Genomic DNA, 22719 nt, shown 5'->3' on the forward strand with positions numbered 1-22719 from the left:
GAGTAGCATGGAAAGGCGTTCACTGAACTCAGTAGAGATTGTGAGAAGATTACTGACCAGTTACTATAAAATGCAAGGAATTAAAAGAGAACCTATGATTATAGTGTAAAAGCACCTAGTAGGAGTGGGAGCTGGTTAATTATTTTGAAGATGGTGGGACAGACTGGCATACTAGAGTGAGCCTCACTGGGGTGAACCTCATTGTCATGGGGCATCAGTCCCATGGAAGGCAGAACATACTATAATCCACTTAAATGCAGCCTGAGAAAGTTTCAAGCATGATGACAAGCATCAGCAGGTCATTCTTAGATGTTTACATGGACCATGCCACCTCCAGTAACATTTTCTTCAAATATAAATATATAGGAAAAATTGGGGTTCCCAAAGAAAATACTAAGTTCCTATTACTACCATAAAGTATTGCTAAATACCTGCAAATACTTTTAGATGGTGTTCACGGCAAAGAACCTACAAGGACAATTACCAAAAATAAAGTAAAATAAATATATTAAGCTTTTATTAAGTTAGTATAATTCCCAGGATGGTTAGTATATCTCCATCACAAATCATGGTACTTGTTTATGTACGTTTTTGTATTTAGTGTATGGAAAGCATGCAATACTGAGTTCTTCTATTGTACATCCTTTAAGACAACACTTTTCTGAAAATCCTCTGCGTTTTCTTTGGGGATGATTCCCCCAAAATACGTTGCTTAAGGTTTTAATTTTGTTTGTGTTTGTCTTCTGAAATTCTGAAATTTCATGAATATATTGATTGTTATCTTGTAATGAGGAAAATTCTCTTGTCTTATCAGGTGGCAAGTTGGCCCTTGTAAGTCTATACTCAGGCAGCGACGACATCTCCAAACTGTTCATCTCTTCTTCCTCAGAGGCAGAAGTAGAGACTGTTGAAAGACAAGAGAAAGAATCCTACTTTATTAAAATCTTCCTTTAGATGAAAATTTCATCATAATACTAGAATACTAAAGTCCATTAATTATTTTTTAAAGATTCATTTATTTGAGAGAGAGAGAGAGAGCAAGCACACCCACATGGGGAGGGGTAGAGGAAGAGGGAGAGAATCTGAAGCAGACTCTGTGCTGAGCATGGATCCTGATGCCAGGCTTGATCTCAAGCCCTGAGATGACTGGAACAGAAACCAAGAGTTGGACGCTCAGCTGACTGAGCCATCCAGGGGCCCTTAACGTCTGCTAACTATTAAAAACAAGTAATTAAATAACAAAATGGGTTTCAAAAACGATATTTATTTTTTAATTTTTAATTTTTAAAAAAGACTTTATTTGTCAGAGAAAGAGAGAGACCACAAGCAGGGGAGCGGCAGTCAGAGGTAGAGGAAGAAGCAGGCTTCCTGCTGAACAAGGAGTCTGATGTGGAAGTGATCCTAGGACCATGGGATCATGACCTGAGCTGAAGACAGACGCTGAACCAACTGAGCCACCCAGGCATCCTGGCAATATATATATTTTAACTAAAAGAGTTGTAAGTAGTGTTTTCCTATAAAAAAGCTCAGAAATCTTTGCACATTTTTTATGGAAAGACATTTTTTATTGAGATACCATTCACGTGTCATAAAATTCAGTATTTAAAACATACAATTCAGCTGAAAATAAATTAATTTAAAAAAAAAACATACAGTTCAGTGTTTTTTAGTATATTCACAAGGTTCTGCAATCATCACCACTATCTAATTCCAGAATATTTGTGTCACCCCCAAGAGAAGCCTCATACCCATGAACAGTCATTCCTGTTTCCTTCTTCCTCTAGCCCTAGGCAACCACTGATCTATTTTTCATTCCTAAAGATTTGCCTATTTGGGAAATGAAATCATATCACACACATGTGGCCATTTATGTATGATTTCGTTCACTTATCCACGTTGTAGCATATATCAGCATTTTATTCCTTTTATGATTGAAAAATTTTTCATTGTATGGATATAACCCATTTTGTTAATCCATTTATCAGCTGATGGACATTTGGGTTGTTTCCACATTTTAGCTATTATGAATAGTGCTGCTATGAATATTCACATACAAGTTTTTGTGTGAACATATGTCTGCAATCTTCTTGAGTATTTATCTCATAGTAGAACTGCTGGATCTTTAAGTAAACCACCAAGCTTTTCCAAAATGACTACGTCATTTTGCAGTCCCACCACTGATGTATTAGGATTTGAGTTGCTCCACACCCTCATCAACACTTGTATTTTCCATTTTTGATTATGGCCATCCTAGTGGATGGGAGGTGATATCCCACTGCGGTTTTGATTTGCAAATTACCTACTGACAAATGATGTTGAGCATCTTCTTGTGTGTTTATTGTATATCTTCTTTGTATAAATGTCTCTTCACATCCTTTGCCCACTTTTACTTGGGCTACAGTACTCCTCCCTTATCCGCAGTTTCTCTTTTTCTGGTCTCAGTTACAATGCAGTGAACTCTGGTCTGGAAGCAGATGATCTCCCTTCTGACAGAGCATCCAAAGGTCAGTAGTAGCCTAATGCCACATCAGAATGCCTAGTTATTAATCTCACTTTCTCTCAGTACATAGGCCTTTTATTGTTTCACATCACCAAAAGAAGGGTGAGGACAGATAACATATTTTGAGAGACAGAGACCAGACAGAGTTACATTCATGTAACTCTTATTACAGTATATTTATAGTTGTTATATTTTATTATTATAAATATCTTACTGTAACTTATTTATGAGTTAAACTTCATTATAGGTATGCATGCATAGGAAAAACAGCGTATGTAAGGTTTGGTACTATACAAGGTTTCAGGTATCCACCAGGGGTCTTGGCATATATCCCCTGCAGATAAGGGGGGACAACTGTATTTGTCTTTTTATGCATATTTTATAACAATTTTTTTCATTGTTGAAATATGAAGAGATGACGAAGTGGTGATATGCTCAATGAAATCACTGCTATAATACTGCTCTTAACTCATTCAGAATTACTGGAAAGAAATTAAAATAAATTCATAAGGTAATTACTTGGAGGCTTTATGGATTTCTATCATTGCCCTTCCCTGTCTACTGTCCCTTCCAGGACGATAAATTTGCCTAGAACCACGCTGTAGAGCCAGACCTTAAAGAGCCTTGTTCTGAACCACAGGATTCTACCCTACAGCCACAGCTGAACAGACTACAGGTTGTTAGTACCTGACCCCAAAGAAATCAATCTACCATGGAGGCCAACAATCCATGCCATTTGAAAACAAGAGTTAGCCCAATCAATGTCCTCTCTCTGAAGTTAGAACTAAGACGTAGTGAGAAACAAAACTGAAAGTGTACCATGAAGCTTGTCATATCAGGCCAAAGTCATTAAGAAATACTGGAGGAGAAGAGAGAAAGAGGGAGAGAGAGAGAAAAGTTGGTTTTTAAAGTTGGTGTGATTCCTCAGGTTTTCCAGAGACTTTCCAAGTCGGCTCCTAGATCTTGTTTCTATGATAACTATCTCCCCCACCACTTTTTCTCAGAGTTATTTAGGTGAATCCCTGTACCTTGTAGTTAGAGTCCTTTTAGAACACCATTCATTTTCTATTTAAAATTCTTAAGCTGAATTATGGAACACTAAAACTTTAGGATAGCTATTAAAGATATTGAATACTAAGTCATCCAAGGCAGATAAATGTGATGAATTAAAGAAGTATCATAATTCATAATTACAGAGTACAGTGAGGGAAAAAGGAAATTAGGTTGTCCAGGCAAAATTGAAGAAAGAACTTCCTGTTGGGGATGTACCATCCAGGTTCTGTTACTCAAAGGGTAAAAAAAGACAATAAGAAGGAAACTTATTCATGAATGAAGGCAGCTAAAGACTAGTTAATGACAACTAATATGTCTAAGTGGGGAGGTTATTTAAAGAGAAACAAGCTCTACTCACCAGAAAATAGAAAAAGTTAAACATGAGTATTTAGATCTATGAATTTGAAAAAGAACAATGGAAAGGACCCAAAGTAGTAAGAAGGAAAGAAATCAGTGAAATACAGAACCAAAGCACTATAAATGTTTAGAAACCCAAACTTGGTTCTTTAAAAGGATTAATAAAATAGATACAACCCTAACCAGATTAATGAAGAAAGAAAAGATGAAAATGAACAACAGAAGAGTAAAAACAGAACAGATACAACAGAGTATTTAAAATAAATGAATGTTATGAAAGTTACATATTTAAAAATCAAAATGAAATGGATTAATCCATAGAAAAATACAAAATGCCATAATTGGCACAGAAAATTTAAAAAGATTAACACAGATGATTTTAAAGGTAGGTTCTATGTGCTTTTCAAGAACAGTAAGTTCTAATCATATACAAGTTGTTCCAGGAAAAGAGGAAAAGTTGCTCAGCATATTTTATGAATCTAGTATATTCTTCATTCCCAAATTAGGTAAGAACAATGTGATTTAAAAAAAAAAGAAAAAGAAAAAAGAAAAACCCTCGTGAGCCCACTTATGTTTGTTTGGAAGTCCTAAAAAAAATATTAGTTAACTGAATCCACAAACATATGTTACAAATATATTAAAGCATTCATTCCAAAAAATGCAAGGATAGGTCAAGATCCCCAAATCTATCAGTGCAATTTACCACATGATTAGATTCCCGTACTCACTCTCAATTGGTTTTGCTTTCTACTTGGTAAGAAAATGAAAGCTATCATCGGAGAACTTGCATTTGGTCCCTTCACCATTTTTTTTTTAACCTCATCTTTTAACTTCTGTACCCATACATTCTGCCTTCCTAACTACTTACATAGGTGAACTATTCACTCTAAAGCCAGTTCCTCCATTTAGGGACCATATCCTCATACTCCAAGGAATCACTCCAGCAGTGCTCCCCTATACCCTCATCATCAACTCTTCACTTCAATAAGCAAAAAAATGTTATTTCTCCCGCTTTAAAAAAGCCAAAATCACTTCTCTTGGCCCTGCTTACCTTGCCAGTTATCATCCTGCTTGCTTTCTCCCTCTGCAGCAAAACTCCGTAGTTTTCTTTCTTTCTTTTTTTTTTCCTAAGATTTTATTTATTTGTTAGAGAGAGAGAGAGAGAGCGCAAGCACAGGCAGACAGAGTGGCAAGCTAGAGGCAGAGGGGGAAGCAGGCTCCCTGCCAAGCAGAGAGCCCGATGTGGGACTCAATCCCAGGACGCTGGGATCATGACCTGAGCCGAAGGCAGCTGCTTAACCAACTGAGCCACCCAGGCGTCCCCTTCGTAGTTTTCTATTACTGTTTAATCCTTCTTCTCTCATTCCACCTTAAGCCCTCTCCAGCCGGGCATTTGTTCCATCACTGCACCAAAACTTCTCTTTTCAAGGTCACGGATGATCTCTATATTACTAAATTCAACAGCCCATGCTCATCTTATCTGACTCATCAAAAATATTCCTTCTTGATACACTTATTGAACTTCATTTCCAGGACACCACATTCTACCCACCTATATGTTCCTCTTTTATCTTCTTTGTAAATACTTCCTCCAACTGTTTAATGTTGGTGTTTCCCAGGGCTCAGTCCTTGGCACTCCTCTCTCTGTACACTTCTCTTGGTGATCTCATCCAGTCTTAGGCTCTGAGAATCACCTATACACCTATGACTCCTAAATTCCTATCTTCAAGTGACGTCATTTCCATAATCCAGATGTACATTTATATCCTACGTCCTACTCATTGTCTCCACTTCAGTGTCTCAAACGCAACATGTTCATAACGCCATCTTATCAAACTCCAAACTGCCCCAAACTGAGCTGCCAATATTGCCTTCAGACCTCTTCCACCTGAGGCCTTTCCTATCTCAGTTGATAGAAACCTTAGCCTTCCAGATGTCTGAAGCAAGAACTTGGGGATCACATTAAAAAAAAAATATTGGAATCACTCTTGAGTTCTTTTTTCTCATATTTCACATAAAATCTGCCCAAATATATCTGGAATAAAACAATGTCCACTCCCTCCACTGGTCCCATCTCATCTAGCTGCTATCACCTGTAATACCACACGCCCAGAGGAAGACTCTGCTTCTGCTCTTGCCTCCCTACAGCTTGTCCTCAAGGCAGCAGCCAGAGTGATCCCTTTAAAATGTCAATTAATGTCACTCCCCTGCTCCAAAGTCTGTAATGATTTCACCACTCAGAGTAAAGCCAAAATCCTTACAATGGTCTAAACGTTTCACTAGGCCTGCCTGTTACCTCTCTCTCTGCCCCAGTCACACTAGCCTCCTTGCTGTTCCCTGTGTAAAAAGGGCCAAAATGTATTTGCTCTGCTCATTCCTCTGCCTCAACACTCTTTCCCCAGGTATCTTTGGCTGATTCCTTTATCTCCTCCGTTCTCAAACTTCACTTTTTCAACGAGGCCTACCTTGACTACACTATTTAATCCTATATCCCACGTCCAGCCCCTGAACTCTTGATCTCCCTTATCTTGTTTCATTCCTTTTTTATGACCCTTATTACCTTCAAACATTTATTATGTTCACTTCCTATGCAAACTCCTTGAGGCCAGACATCTTTGCTTTGTTCACTGATAAATCCCAAGGGTTTATAACAGTGGCTGGAACTTAGCAAGTACCCAATAACTATTTGGTGACTTAATCAATAAAAGAGACATATACAAAAATATACCCCCAAAAAAACCTTTAATAAAGTTTAGCCCTACTTATAATGATTAAAAAAATAGCAAGCTCCCTTATCATGGTGAAAGTTATGTAGCACAAACCTACAAATTTTATACCTAACGGAGAAATTTAAATGTATTCCCCTTTAAAATTGGGAACATGACAAGATATCCCACTATCACTACTACTTAACAGCGCTAGAGGACCTGGCTAATGTTATAAGAAGGAAGACGACTGGTGAGAGGTGAGAAAGGGAGAACAAAGCTATCATTTGCAAAGGATAGACAAATCCGTAGAACAAACTATTAAACCATTAAGATAATTTGGCATGATTACTGGATAAAGATCAACCTGTAAAAATCAAACTCATTTCTCTAACCAAAATCACTAACAAAAATATAATTAGCGAGTATTTACAATATCAAAAATAAATATTAAACATTAACTTAATAAAAAATGTAGAAAGTCTCCACTAAGAAAACTTTAAAATTCTAATATGAAAACATTCCATGCTCCATGAATTTAGTTTGTAATTGCTTTATATTAAAAAGATGTAAATCCTCTTCAAATTAATCTATATAATCCATGCATCTCCATTAAAATTGCAGATGGATTTTTATTTTATTTTTTCATGATATTGTGCTCACCACAAGTGTAGCTAGTATCTGTCACCATACGATGCTATTATACCATTGACTCTATTCCCTATGCTCTTTTGGTCCCATGACTTAGTCATTACATAACTGGAAGCCTGAATCTCCTACTCCCCTTCACCGATTGGCCATCCCCTCCATCTTCCTTTTCTCTGGAAACCATCAGTGTTCTCTGCATTTATAGGTCTGATTTCACTTTTTGTTTGTTTGTTTATTTGTTTGTTTTTTTAGATTCTACATACAAGTGGAATAATTTGGTATTTATCTTTCTCAATATGACTTATTTTACTCAGCATCATACTCTGCAGGTCTATCCATGTTATCACAAATGGCAAGATGGCATCCTTTTTATGGTTGCATAATATTCCTGTGTGTGTGTGTGTGTACCACCTCTTCTGTATCCATTCATCTATCAATGGACATGAGTTGCTTCCATTTCTTGACTATTGTAGATAATGCTGCAATAACACAGGGGTACCTCTATCTTTTTGAGTTATTTTTTTGTTTTCTTTGGGTAAATACCCAGAAGTAGAAATACTGGATCATATAATAGTCCTATTTTTAATTTTTTGAGGAGCCTCCATACTGTTTTTCATAGTGGCTGCACCAATTTACATTCCTACCAATAGTGCATAAGAGTTCCTTTTTCTCCACATCCTCACCATTACTAATTTCTCATGTTTTTCATTTTAGCTATTCTGATAGGTATGAGGTGATACCATATTGTGTGTGTCTTTTTAAAATTAAATTAATTTTTTTTCAGTGATCCAAAATTCATTGTTTATGCACCACACCCAGTGCTCCATACAATATGTGCCCTCCTTAATACCCAACACTGGGCTCACCCAAACCCCCACCTCTCTCCCCTCCAAAACCTTCAGTTTGTTTCTCAGAGTCCACAGTCTCTCATGCTTCATCTCTGCCTCCGATTTCCCCCAACTTACTTCTCCTCTTCCATCTCCCAATGTCTTCCTGTTATTCCACCACAAGTAAGTGAAACCAAATGATAATTGACTCTCTCTGCTTGACTTATTTCACTCAGCATAATCTCTTCCAGTCCTGTCCATGTTGCTACAAAAGTTGGGTATTCGTCCTTTCTGAAGGACGCATAATACTCCATTGTATATATGGACCACATCTTCTTTATCCATTTGTCCGCTAAAGGGCATCTTGGTTCTTTCCACAGTTTGGTGACTGTAGCCATTGCTATTATGAACATTAGGGTACAAATGGCCCTTCTTTTCACCACATCTGTATCTTAGGGGTAAATACCCAGTAGAGCAATTGCAGGGTCATAGGTTGGCTCTATTTTTTATTTTTTTGAGGAATCTCCACACTGTTTTCCAAAGTGGCTGCACCAACTTGCATTCCCACAAACAGTGTAAGAATGTTCCCCTTTCTCCACATCCTCTCCAACACTTGTTAACTTTTTTGTTGATTTTGACCATTCTAACTGGTGTAAGGTGGTATCTCAATGTGATTTTTATTTGAATCTCCCTGTTGGCTAAAGATGATGAACATTTTTTCAGACATATAGTGATTTTGATCTACATGTTCCTGATGATTAGTGATGTTGAGCATATTCTGATGTGTCTGTTAGCCATCTGTATGTCTTCTATGGGAAAATATCTATTCAGGTCCTCTGGTCATTTTTAAGTTGGATTGTTTGTTTGTTTGGTGTTGAGTTGTATATGTTCTTTTTATATTTTGAATATTACCCCCTTATTAGATATGTTATTTGCAAACATCTTCCCCCACTCAATAGGTTGCCCTTTTGTTTCGTTGATGGATTCCTTTGCTGTGGAAAAGCCTTTTATTTTAGTGAAGTCCCAATAGTTTATTTTTGCTTTTGTTTCTCTTGCCTTATGAACCATATTTAGAAAAATGTTCCTATGACTGATATCAAGGAAATTACTGCCTGTGTTCTCTTCTGGGAGTTTTAAGGTTTCAGGTCTCACATTTAGGTCTTTAATCCATCTTGAATTTATTTCTGTCTATGGAGTAAGAAAGTGGTCCAGTTTCATTCTTTTGCGTGTAGCTGTTCAGGTTTCTCAGTACAATTTACTTAGAGACTATCTTTTCCCCATAGCATATTCTTGCCTCCTTTTTCACAGATTAACCATATAAGTGTGGGTTTATTTATGGCTTTTCTAGCTTGTTCTATTGATATATGTGTCAATATATTGATATTTTTGTGCCAGTATCACACTGTTTTGATTACTATACTTTTGTAGTAATCTTGAAATCTGAAATTGTAATATATCCTACTTTATTCTTCTTTCTTAAGTTTGCTTTGGCTATTTAGGCATTTATTTTTGTGTGTGTGGTTCCACACAAATTTTAGTATTATTTGTTCTAGTTGAGTGAAATTGTTGTTGGCATTTTGATAGGAATTGCATTGAATCTGTAGGTTGCTTTGTGTAGGATAGACATTTTAACGATATGAACTTTTCCAATCCATGAGCATGGCATATCTTTCCATTTGTGTCATCTTCAATGTTTTTTTGTTGTTCTTGTTTCTTTGTTTTGTTTTTTTTAAGATTTTATTTATTCATTTGACAGAGAGAGTGAGAGAGCAAAGGCAGGGGGAGGGTGAGAGGGGGAGGCAGGCTCTCTGTTGAGCTGGGAGCCCAACATGGGGCTTAGTCCTAGGATAGAGCCCTGCAATGGGCTCGCTGCACAGAATCTGCTTCTCTTTCTCCCTTTGCCCCTCCCCACCACTTATACTTCCTTTCTCTCAAATAAATAAAATCTTTTTAAAAAGATTGGTGATATGCCCATCTAAAAATTATATCCTAGAGAGTCATAACATTAAAAACAGTATAGTAATTGTACAAGGTCAAACAAAAGACCAATTAAATAGAATGGGAAACTCAAACAATAAACAATATCGTAAAAAATATCATTTAGAAGATGGTGTTTAGAAAACTAGCTCCTTTTGTAGAGAAAAATAAGACTTGTGGAAAAAATTGAGATAGTAATCCTAGCCAGAACAGACCAAAGTGGTCTCCAGAATCAAGAACCTAACGTGAAAAGTAAATCTATAAAGTTAACAGAGGGAAGAAAAGGACCTCTAAAATGAAATTTCAGAAGTATGAACAATAAGGCAAAATGCTTATTGTCTAATTATATAAAATTAAGGCTTTCTTAAACAATACCAATAGATGACAGAATAGGAGACTATATTGCAATATCTAAAGCCAACAACTATTGTTTTGTTTTGTTTTGTTTTTTTGACACAGAGAAAGAGAGAGATATTACAAGTAGGCGGAGAGGAAGACAGAGAGAGGGAGAAGGAGGTTCCCTGCTGAGCAGAGAGCCCAATGTAGGGCTCAATCCCAGGACCCTGGGATCGTGACCTGAGCCAAAGGCAGACGCTTAACCCACTGAGCCACCCAGGCACCCCTAAAGCCAACAACTATTGTAATGGTACAATAACTCCTACACATCAACCGGAAAATGACCAGTCTAATGAAAATTATAAACAGAAAACTTTCAGAAAAAAATCGTACAAAAGGCTAATTTATATATGAAGATGTGCTCACATCCAGAGTAAGTTAAAACAAAAATAAGATGCCATTTCATTCTATCATACTGACGAAAGTTACAAATCATACAATGCTAATTGTTGGCATGGATATGAGAATACAGGAATCCACATGTATTCGCAACCTGACACATCTCAAGCAAAGCATACATGTGTTTTATTACATAGAAATTTTACTCATGGGTATAGATCTCTGAGAAATGTCCACACAGGTCCTTACTGGAGCACATATGATGATTTTCACTGTGGTGTTAGTGGCAGGGAGTTGGAGGCTATGCAAGTTAGGTGTTCACTGCTGAGAGGGTAAGTAAAATGTGGGGAATGTATATGAATTTTGTGGAGCAGTTTGAAGCAATGTCCACAAAGCAACCATAAAAGATAGATCTTAACTGCCATTTACATATAATTTAAGGGCACCTTAGTGGCCCAGTCAGTTGGGTATCCAACTCCTGATTTCTGCTCATGATCTCAGGGTCATCAGATTAAATGGCGCATCAGGCTCCGCACTCAGTGGGGAGTCTTCTCCAGATTCTCTCTCTCCCTCTTCCTCTGTCCCTCCCCCCACTCACGTGGGCTCTATTGCTCTCTCTTGCGCGCTCTAAAAAATAAATCTGAAAAATAATACCATTTATGTATATTTTAAAAATAAATGAGCAGGAAACAATGCACAATTTGCAAAAACATATACAACTAAAATCACAAACTAAACACTTTGGAATGGTTACCTATGGGAGGAGGAGAACAGGAGTGGAGAAAGGAGATATATGGAGACTTATCATCTTTTTTTCTTTTTTTAAAAGATTTTATTTGAGAGGCGCCTGGGTGGCTCAGTGGGATAAAGCCTCTGCCTTCGGCTCGGGTCATGATCCCAGGGTCCTGGGATAGAGCCCCGCATCGCATTGCACTCTCTGCTCGGTGGGGAGCCTGCTTCCTCCTCTCTCTCTCTGCCTGCCTCTCTGCCTACTTGTGATCTCTGTCTGTCTGTCAAATAAATAAAATCTTTTAAAAAAATGAAAGATTTTATTTGAGAGAGAGAGAGTGAGCGAGCATGCACAAATGGGTGGGAGAGGCAGAGGGAAAGGGAAAAGCAGACTCCCCCTCGGGCAGAGGGACTGGACTGGACTCAGTGAGGGCCTCAATCCCAGGACCTTGAGAAAATGACCTGAGCCAATGGCAGATGCTTCACAACTGATTATCCAGGGACCCCCAAGACTAATCATCGTCTAACACACTGTGCAATGTATTTATGCTTACTGTCCACCTTCACTATTATGTAAGCTTCATAAGAGCAGGAGTCTTCACAGCTATCTGAGTAAAACTCTTCACTCTTATATCCCAAGTACCAAGAAAAATACCCCGCATGTGATAGGCAATCAAATTTTGCTAAATTAATATATAAAGAAGGGGGACTTGCTTAACCCATTTGTGATAAGACATCTAAAAAACAAGAAAACATGTATAGGGGAATATGACCAATCCAGCTGGAATAGGGGTTATGGATTATAAAGCATTAATGCATTAATGATTTCACCTGGCTCTAAGAGCTAGGAAGTACCATATCAGCTAGAATTTAGCAATATGGTGGGGTAGGTCTTAGAGACATGGCCCCTACCCTCAAGGATCCACTATCAAGAAGTACACAATTTCAGCGTCAAGTTATGTATGAGTAGTTCTGAAAAAAAGCATTTTTAAATATGAGTACACTAAATTTTCTTTACCTGTGTCATACTCAAATAGATCATCAGAAAATTAAAATTGTTGGTAATTGACTTGATTGAACATAGAAATGCATCCTGCTAGTACAGCCTAGTAAAAGTTAACTTTTCAGCCACATTCAAATGAAAATGAAATGGCATAATTATATATTCTATATTGAGAACACATACCTCTTCTCTATAACTTCTCATTGTTCATTGGAAATTAGCAGGATATATTGAATGTCCTCTTTCCTTATAGGTCAATAATTTTTTTACAAATTGAATTTTTAAAAGATTTTATTTATTTAAGAGAGAGAGAGTATAGGCAGGGGGGGAGGGCAGAGGGACAGGGAGAAGCAGACTCCCCACTGAAGCAGGGCTCAATCTCAGAACCAGAGATCATTACATGAGCCAAAGACAGACACTTAACTGACTGAGCCACCCAGGCACCCCTAAATTTTAAAAAAATTATCACAAATACATATTAATAACTTAAATCCATTTTTCATTCTTCTACACATTGTAAAACAACTATGGCTTTATGGCCCCATGACATTTCCACTATAGAAACTTGTCCTTAACATAGTAGCCATAGTAACATGTTTCATTGGTATGCCAATTCTATGATGCTATAAGCTACATTTTTATTTCCTACAAATCTTCTTTCATTGCAGTTTCCTCTTCATTGAACTAATGACATTTCTCCAGGGAAGTGTGAATAACACCTAAAACAAAGGGGTCATTACTCAGCTCTGAGTTTCAGTATATGTGCTACTGAAACAAGCACAGCTCTGAGTTTTAAAGTTGACTCAAAAAAATTAATAGTCTCCAGAGCAGGCTTTGTTGAGAAGCGGGATTCCAAACTCTTTTTTTTTTTACTATTCCTCCTGTCTTCCTGGAGATGTTTTATTTTCTTTTTCCTTTTTAATTTTTTATTTTTAATAAACATATATTTTTATCCCCCGGGGTACAGGTATGTGAATCACCAGGTTTACACACTTCACAGCACTCACCATTCCAAGCTCTTTTTAAATAACAGACTCAAGCTTGGATGTCAGAGTGTAAAATTTTGATATGGTAGAGGTAGTGACAGCAGCATCAGCTATCTCTGGGAGCTTGCCAGCATGTAGGTGCTCAGGACCCCACCCACTGAATAAGAACCTGTACATTAACAATATTCCCCAGGTGAATCATATGCACATTAAAGTGGGAGAATCACTGAATTAATGTACTAGTGGAAAACTGGGGGAGAGTCACTTCTTCCATTATAAGAGGAAAACAAAGTGTGTTTATATGTAGGTAGGTTTTATGGTAGAAAACAATCAAGAATCAGTCTGATGGTTTCTATTATTTGTCTTTCAAAGTTTTCATCCCTTTAGCAACAATAGGAAGAATGGAATAAGTCCCATTCATTCATTTAGTAAGTTAAAATGAGTGCCCATAATGTGGGAGGCAATTTTAGTCTTCCAGTCATCTAAACCTGGGTGGGTTTTGGTGCGTTTTTGGCACTCCTTTCCTTAATTTTAAAAATCTTGCCTTTTGCAAAATATGTCCAAATCAAATTAAATTAATTGAATGACTTTAAATGCAATAATTTCAATGACACTGTGCTGGGGACAGCCTGTAGATAAAGTGCATTTTAAAATGACAAATAAGGGGCACGTGGGTGGCTCAGTGGGTTAAAGCCTCTGCCTTCAGCTCAGGTCATGATCCCAGGGTCCTGGGATGGAGCCCCGCATGGGGCTCTCTGCTCAGCAGGGAGCCTGCTTTCTCCCCGCCTAACCACCCCCACCTCTCTGCCTACCTGTGATCGCTGTCTGTCAAATAAATAAATAAAATCTTTTAAAAAAAAAAATGAAAAACCATATTGGTACTAAAATGTAAATACATAATTAGAAGATAACAGCGAATTTGAAATAGCAATATTCTTCCTAAAGACTACTTAAAAGCATTAAGTATACATTTAATATATATTATGCAACATACCGTGTGCTAGATCCTCTGCTAGGCATTTCACATAAAAACATGTATGAAATAATCTCTAGAAAATGATCTGATATACACGCCTGGCCTTAAGGGAGAGGGCTGGTGCACAGTCACACAGGCCCAGTGCTAGGGAGGACCTTGCATTTTATTTAATGCTGTACTGTCATAGTCTTGAAATTCCCCAAATTTTATCTTGTAAAGGTGAAGTGTTAAGAACATGAAATCTGAGGAGAGAAGGGACAGTGTGTGAGCAGAGGAGAAACACACCAAAAAAAGGGGGGGGGGAGGGGGCTTTATATTTTAGTACCTTCATTGGCCCTTCCCTGCTTTTGAAAAAGGGGCCCTGCATTTTATTCTGCACTGGGCTGGCCCACTTATGTGGCTGGTCCTGATGACCGCCAGCTAGGTCTATGTGTAGCTATTGTGGTCGACGGAGAATGGAGTCAGCACCTATGGAAGGGTCAGTGACGACTTCAGAGGAGAAATGAAACCTCAGAGGCTCTGAAGGACAAAGTGGGTTTTGTCAGGTGACAAGTGTACTCCAGAAACGGAAAGCCAAGGAAGCAGCAGCATTCTTACAGAAACGTATAGATGTGTATGTGTACACTTATTTCCTCTAAGTTAAAAAAAAAAAAAAAAGCTTCCTTGGGGCGCCTGGGTGGCTCCGTGGGTTAAGCCGCTGCCTTCGGCTCAGGTCATGATCTCAGGGTCCTGGGATCGAGTCCCGCATCGGGCTCTCTGCTCTGCAGGGAGCCTGCCTCCCCCTCTCCCTCTCTCTGCCTGCCTCTCTGCCTACTTGTGATCTCTCTCTGTCAAATAAATAAATAAAATCTTTAAAAAAAAAAAAAAAAGCTTCCTTGAGGTTTTGCATACCTGCGATATATTGGCTTATACAAATGTTCACTTATCTGTGTCTTCGGCACAAATTCCATTGCCCGGGGAAGCTCACCACCTGGCAGAGCCCACTTGGATGCGCAAGTACAAGGATGCGCAAACATGCCCTCGGTTTCCGATTTTACCTGGGTTCGTGCCTCTCGCCCAAGCCGGGAAAGTGGTTTGGGAGCTTTCTGACCGGTCGGGGATGAAGGTTTCGATCTCGTTGTCCTGGGGAAACAGGGGCGGCGGGGGGGGTTCCTCCTCGAAGTAGCTCCAGTTGACGTTGCCGCAGAGTTTTACTATTTCCTTCAGGAGGTGCCTGCCGCACAGCCTCCTAGCTCTGCTGATTTCGCTCAGCTCCCGGGAGAACCGGACTAACAGGAGCCCCAGCCACAGCAGACACACGCAGAGGAGCCGCGGCATCCCTGGACCCCCGCCGCCAGGTCGGCCGCGCGGTCTAACTGCCGCGGACCCCGCACCTCGCGGCACCCGCGCCCGCCCGCTCCGAGGAGCCGCGCACGCGCACCTGGCGGTCTGGCGAGCGCGTGCGGACCTCGCGAGAACGCCGAGGCGCGAGGCGGGAGGCGCGAGGTGCGAGATGGCGGTGAGCCGGCTTCTGGCGCTTCCCCGGGCCCTCAGAGCATGGTAGGTCGCGTTCTTTAGTTCTTAAAATCCTTCATTCGTTTTCTTTGCCCGCCTCCTTACATCCGCGACCCCTGCGGCCCTCGTTAATCGGTAAAATGCTACCCGCGGAGTGCATTTCCCGCCCTTTTGCCTGGTTGGTAACGGGGCGTCGCTTCCTCAGACGCAGCTTCTCTCTCTCTGCCTCTCACAGCTTCCCTCGTGGTGTACCTCGCGGGGCGTTTGTTCCCGTTGGTTCGTGTGCTTGTTTGACAACCTCTTCCCGGCCCCTCGAGTCCCGAAGCACCCCGCAGGCACGGCCGGCCGGTGTTTGCTTCCCAGGGCAGCTCGGGGCCCCCGCGCGCGGTCCGCTTGGGAAGGGCTGGAGCCTGGACGCACCTGGAACGTGCGCTCCTCAGCCCGGTTCACGGCGCGCTCGGGAGATCCCGCGCCCTCCTCGGGGAGAAATGGGCCGGAGCCTCGGCCTCGAGACCCGGGCAGTAGCGGGCATGCTGACCTGCGGCCGTCGGCGGTAGAGGGGACAGGACTGTCTGTCACTAGCTTGTGACAGCGACCCCGCGGGGTTTGCTTCTGAGGATCCCAGTATTTTGCTAAACCAGGGGGGTAAGAGATGAGGACGTGCCCCGCGCTGGGGGCGGGTGGCGTGGTCATTTGGGAGGAGAGCGGACGGGTGCGATGCCCGGAGGACGCACTAGCGGCCCCCAGCGCGGAGTCGGGGGCCGCTGGGGAGGAGGCGCGATCGCCGCACAGTCCCCCGCGCGCGGCCCTGTGGAGTCGGGTGGTGCCGTCTACTGCCCCTTTCTGCCGGCCGCCTCCGGGTCGTGGTCTCCGTGGCCCGTTTCCCCAGCCTTGCCCTGCTGTCCCGTGGCACCCAGGAGCGCCGTTCCGTGAGCTCCAAAGGCCCGCGTGATTTCAGTAGCGCGATGTCATCACCTTCCTTAAAACGGCTCCTGTCCAAGCTATGGTCGCTGTAGCCAGAGCTCCATCCGGGGAGCCCTGTGGGGACTGGGAACATTCCTTATGCGGAGAGGAACCCTTGAAACAGTTCTGCTGGCCTCCAGGGAGGGAGGCAAGCGCCTGAACTGAGGGGACCGCTCAGACTCGGGTGGTGGGTGTCTTGGGGGGAAGCCACTGAAAACTGTGGGGACTGAATGCTTTGGCGCTGACACCGGGGTTTCAAGCACAGCGTAACGGAGGAACTCTGTTAGAATAGTGTCTGATGCTAGATTCCCGATCCAGTGACAGAACTGGATTTATATCGACTTGTGAAAACTGAGGAAGAGGGGCTCCCGGCTGGGCGACTCTTGATCTCAGGGTGGTGAGTTTCAGCCATGTGGTGGGTGTGGAGCGTTCTTCAAAACAAAACAAACACTAAAGCTGAGTATTCCTTGCATGGCAAAAACTGTCCTTTGAATTCGTACCTGTTACACCTAGACACATACTCTTTTAGGAATAAGAAGAGTATGGCTTATATCTCACACAGGGAGGTGGGGGGGTTATGTTTTCCATCTTTAATAATGGGGGGAAAGGTAGGCTAGGCGTAGTGGTGTGTATGGAAGATGAGGGTAACTGAGTCATTGCATGACAGTGAAGGACCTCAGTCATCGTGGCATGACCTCAGTTGAACAAATACGTTCCTTTACCAATCTAGCTCTTTTCTAAGATAAAACATTAAGTTTCTTACTCAGTTATCTACTGGACTATCCATTTATGTCACTTAAAAATACTTACTTGAGGGACGCCTGGGTGGCTCAGTTGGTTAAGCAGCTGCCTTCGGCTCAGGTCATGATCCCAGCATCCTGGGATCGAGTCCCACATTGGGCTCCTTGCTCCGCAGGGAGCCTGCTTCTCCCTCTGACTCTGCCTTCCACTCTGTCTGCCTGTGCTCGCCCTCACTCTCTCTCTCTTACAAATAAATAAATAAAATCTTTAAAAAAAAAAATACTTACTTGAATCACCTAGAAATATGAAAGTACTCTAACTTGAAAAATAATTTTTATTTGAACCCCCAAATCCAAATGTATTTGGTAATAAACCCGATTGTTTTCTTTTTTTTTTTTTTAAGATTTTTTATTTTTATTTATTTGACAGAGAGAGATCACAAGTAGGCAGAGAGGCAGGCAGAGAGAGAGAGAGAGAGAGGAGGAAACAGGCTCCCCGCCCGAGCAGAGAGCCCCATGAGGGACTCAATCCCAGGACCCTGAGATCATGACCCGAGCCGAAGGCAGCGGCTCAACCCACTGAGCCACCCAGGCGCCCAACCTGATTGTTTTCAAACATAATTTCGGCAAGGCAGAAGAGCCACTTGGGCTCAAGTAGAAAACTGCCGGTTTTGTAGTTTAATGTTAACATGGTCTACTTTGGCAAGATCAATGAAAATTTTTATTACTTTTGTATGTATCTGGTGTTAGGTATATATAAAATGAATTATGTTGGTTAAATAATTAAGCATTTTATAATCACTATGAAGTTAATAAGGTTAAAATGCAATTGGTGCAATGATAGCATTAATTAAAAAAACAGATTCTTTAGTATTAAAAGGGTTGATTTTTGAGAAAAGCATATTATAGAGAAACTATATACTATTACAGAACAAATGAAGAATGTGAACACTAATAATGATTTCTTATGTTCTAGTAATCAGTCATGACTGACTTGAACATTGATAAATGCATCATGGAGAATATACAATTACTCTATATTGTGCATATTTTGAGGAAAAAATTTTTGTTACAGCCTTTTTTTTTTTTTTAAACAACATAATTATATTGATAACTTCCTTCTCCTTTTGTTGGGAAAGTAGTGCCTCCATCAAAGATGACTGCTTGTGAGTGTTGTCTTGAATTCTGGTGGAAAATTAGGAATGTTTTTTACATCATTTTTAAGGTTTCTGCATGTTGGCTGATAGAGGGTGACAAGATTTTCTATTAGGTTTAAAAAAACAAGTGGGAGGTATGAAAAAAATTCATGTCAAGGAGAATCAGGAAAATTATAAACTTTTGTATGGTCCAAAAGTTGAGTTGCTTCTAGATAATTAAACTTGCAACAGAATCAACAAGTGTCCTAATATCTAAACAGCTTACTTATAGTGGGGCAGTGTGACCTACCACAGTATTACCAAGGTTCTTTAGCCACTGACTAATCCTAGGATTGTGCTAAAGCTTGCACAGTGATACTTTTGACTCTCCTGACACTATTTTGATAGATTACTACATCCATCTGCATGTGTGGCATGGGGTTGAACACAGGCAGCCAGTTTGAGTCAGGCCCTGCAGGCTGTCATTCACATTGGTGGGCAGCAGCCAACAGGAGGGACAGACCAGCAGGGGCAGGAGCTCTTTCACTCATAGCTGCTCTTCCTGGATGTCGGAAAACCTCTTACAGTGTTTCTCACCCATAATCATCATATCGAGGCATTCCATGTCACGTAACTTCACCTTTTCATTGTTTACCCACTAGGCGGTGCTTTCTTCTAAAGAGTTGGCTCAACAGCAGGTGGGATCAAAACAGGCCCAGCATCCTGAACCTGGTCTCTCCAGCCTTTTTCTAGGGACTACTGCTGCAGTTGCTTACTGCATTTGTGTGTGTCCCTATCCTGGGTTTCAGAATACTCTCTCTTCCTGGCTCCAGGTAGCTTTTATAGCACTTGGCTTAACACTCAGTTCTTGAGTCAAGGCTCTACCCCTTTCCCCAAAAGCTGGCAAAAGATTAGCTTTGTCAATACTTTCACCCTCTGCACCGCCTTCCCCTTATCTCCTTTCTCTTAATGTTCTCAGTATTCTACTCCTTGCTTGTTTTAAAATTTGAATTTACCTTTTCTTCTTCCCTCCTCTACAACTATTTTTATGCTTACTTAAATATTTGGTTTTTAATGTCATCTTATTTAAATGTATGTTACGTTTATTATAGAAAATATAGTTAAAAAATAAAATTGGGGGCACCTGGGTGTCTTAGTCTATTAAGCCTCTACCTTTGGCTCAGGTCATGATCCCAGGGTCCTGGGAACAAGCCCTGCTTTGGGGTCTCTGTTCAGCGGGGAGCCTGCTTCTCCCTGTCCCTCTGCCCCTCCCCCTTGCTTATGCATGCGGTGCTCTCTCTCACTCTCTTTCTGTCAAATAAATAAAATCTTTTTTAAAAAATAAAGTTGACCTATAAACTCATTAGCTAGAGATTGTCTTGGCTTAACACTTACTGTGTAACCTATTATTTTTCCAAATTACCCCTTTTATTTCTATTTAATCTTCAAGCATTAAAAAATGTACAACAGTTAGATTGATTTCTGTAGTGCCTTGTACATCCATCTATGGTATCTTGATAGATGCACAGAAAATTGTTCACAAAAGAAAGAAAATTGATGATGTTCAAACCAAGTTCTATGAAAAGTATTAAAATTCCCAAAATACCACTTTAGGGTTGTACAATCATGTATAAAGTTTACATGGACTTTTCCATTCATTATTGCAGGGGACTGGAATCCTAAACTTAGTAGGAACTTCTGCTCTCTTGAGATCCTGATAAGGATTAGGAAAACCTATGGACACCTGGTATTGTCTCTTAAGTCTTAGCACGGGATTAAAGTTCTTATAGTGGTAGGTAATCAGACTCTATCACTTTCTACCAATTTCTTATTTTCTTTTGACTTCCTTTGGTGATCGGTGAGTTGTTGCCAGCTATCTGAATATTTTTTTTTATTTGAAATTAAAATTATTATCTCTAGATACAGGAAAATAAACACACACACGTGGGTGCACGCATACACACATACACACACACACACACGACAAGGAAAAATCAATAGGATTTCACAATCCCAGGTAGAATATGCTGGTAACACATATTCATGTAAAAACCTTATATCTTTTTTAAATTTATTTTTTCAGTATTCCAAGATTCATTGTTTATGCACCACACCCAGCACTCCATGCAGTACATGCCCTCCTTAATACCTACCATCAGGCTCCCCTATCCCTTCATCCCTTCCCCTCCAAAACCTTAAAAGTTTGTTTCTCAGAGTCCATAGTCTCTCGTGGTTCGTCTCCCCCTCCGATTTCCCCAATTCACGTTTCCTTTCCTTCTCCTAATGTCCTCCATGTTATTCCTTATGCTCCATAAGTAAGCGAAACCATATGATAATTGATTCTCTCTGCTTGACTTATTTCACTCAGCATAATCTCCTCCAGTCTCATCCATGTTGATACAAAAGCTGGGTATTCATCCTTTCTGATGGAGTTGTGATATTCCATGGTATCTATATGGACCATATCTTCTTTATCCATTCATCTGTTGAAGGGCATCTTGGGTCTTTCCATAGTTTGGTGATTGTGGCCATTGCTGCTATGAACGTTGGGGTACATATGGCCCTTCTTTTCACTACATCTGTATCTTTGGGGTAAATACCCAGTAGAGCAATTGCAGGGTCATAGGGTAGCTCTATTTTTCATTTTTTGAGGAATCTCCACACTGTTTTCCAAAGTGGCTGCACCAACTTGCCATCCCATCAACAGTGCAAGAGATCAAAACCACGTTGAGATACCACCTTACACTGGTTAGAATGGCAAAATTAACAAGACAGTAAACAACAAGTGTTGGAGAGGATGTGGAGAAAACCTTATATCTTTATGATGGACTTATGGTATTCTATGCTTGTTGCATTTTGTGATCAGGCTTTTAATCGCTTTTTTAAAAATTTTAAATTTAACTTCAATTTAATTAACATGCACTGTATTATTAGTTTCAGGGATAGAATTTAGTGATTGATCAGTTGCATACAACGCCTAGTGCTCATTATTCCAAGTGCCCTCTTTAATGCCCATCACCCAGTTACCCCATCTCTCCCCCACCTCCTCCCCAGCAACCCTGTTTGTTTCCTATAGTTAAGAATATCTTATGATTTCCTCCCTCTCTGTTTTTCTCTTATTTTATTTTTCCTTCCCTTCTCCTGGGTTCATCTGTTTTGTTTCTTAAATTCCACATATAAATGAAATCATATGGTATTTGTCTTTTTCTGACTGACTTATTTCACTTAGCATAATACCCTCTAGTTCAATTCAAGTGGTTGCAAATGACAAGATTTCATTCTTTTTTTTTTTTTTTAAAGATTTTATTTATTTGACAGAGAGAAATCACAAGTAGATGGAGAGGCAGGCAGAGAGAGAGAGAGAGAGGGAAGCAGGCTCCCTGCCGAGCAGAGAGCCCGATGCGGGACTCAATCCCAGGACCCTGAAATCATGACCTGAGCCGAAGGCAGCGGCTTAACCCACTGAGCCACCCAGGCGCCCCAAGATTTCATTCTTTTTGATGGCTAGGTAATACTCCATTGTATTTGTATACCACCTCTTCTTTATCCATTTATCAGTTGATGGACATCTGGGCTCACTTTTTAAATTTTTAAGTAAGCCAACACAGCTGGGGGAAATGGGCTCATTAGATGATGCTCAAAGGATACATTAACTTGTAAATACAAATAGGATCACATATTTATAAACCTAATTTGTTTGTGTTCAAAATCTAGTTGGACTAGATCTGTTCCACCCATGTAAGCCTGTGGCCTTGATGAAAGTTATAGTACTTTTGAAATAAACTAATAAGTACTCTCAGTTTCCAATGAAAATATATGATTTAGGTCCCTCATAATTGGAGGAAAGCCATCTGTCAAATACTGGGCATTCTGTAATTCTTCACATAATA

General features: G+C 40.3%; 1 protein-coding gene across 1 annotated transcript; it reads right to left on the reverse strand.

The window, feature by feature from the left end:
• Positions 1-501: 501 nt before the first annotated feature.
• On the reverse strand, positions 502-15906 carry INSL6 (insulin like 6). Its single transcript, XM_059142881.1, has 2 exons — positions 15534-15906; positions 502-904 (listed from the first exon to the last, which is right to left on the reverse strand). The coding sequence occupies exons 1-2, from the start codon at positions 15811-15813 to the stop codon at positions 567-569; spliced, it is 618 nt and encodes a 205-aa protein (XP_058998864.1). The 5' UTR covers positions 15814-15906; the 3' UTR covers positions 502-566.
• Positions 15907-22719: the final 6813 nt, after the last annotated feature.

Source organism: Mustela lutreola, chromosome 12 (genome assembly GCF_030435805.1).
Source record: "Mustela lutreola isolate mMusLut2 chromosome 12, mMusLut2.pri, whole genome shotgun sequence".
Lineage (NCBI taxonomy): Eukaryota > Metazoa > Chordata > Mammalia > Carnivora > Mustelidae > Mustela > Mustela lutreola.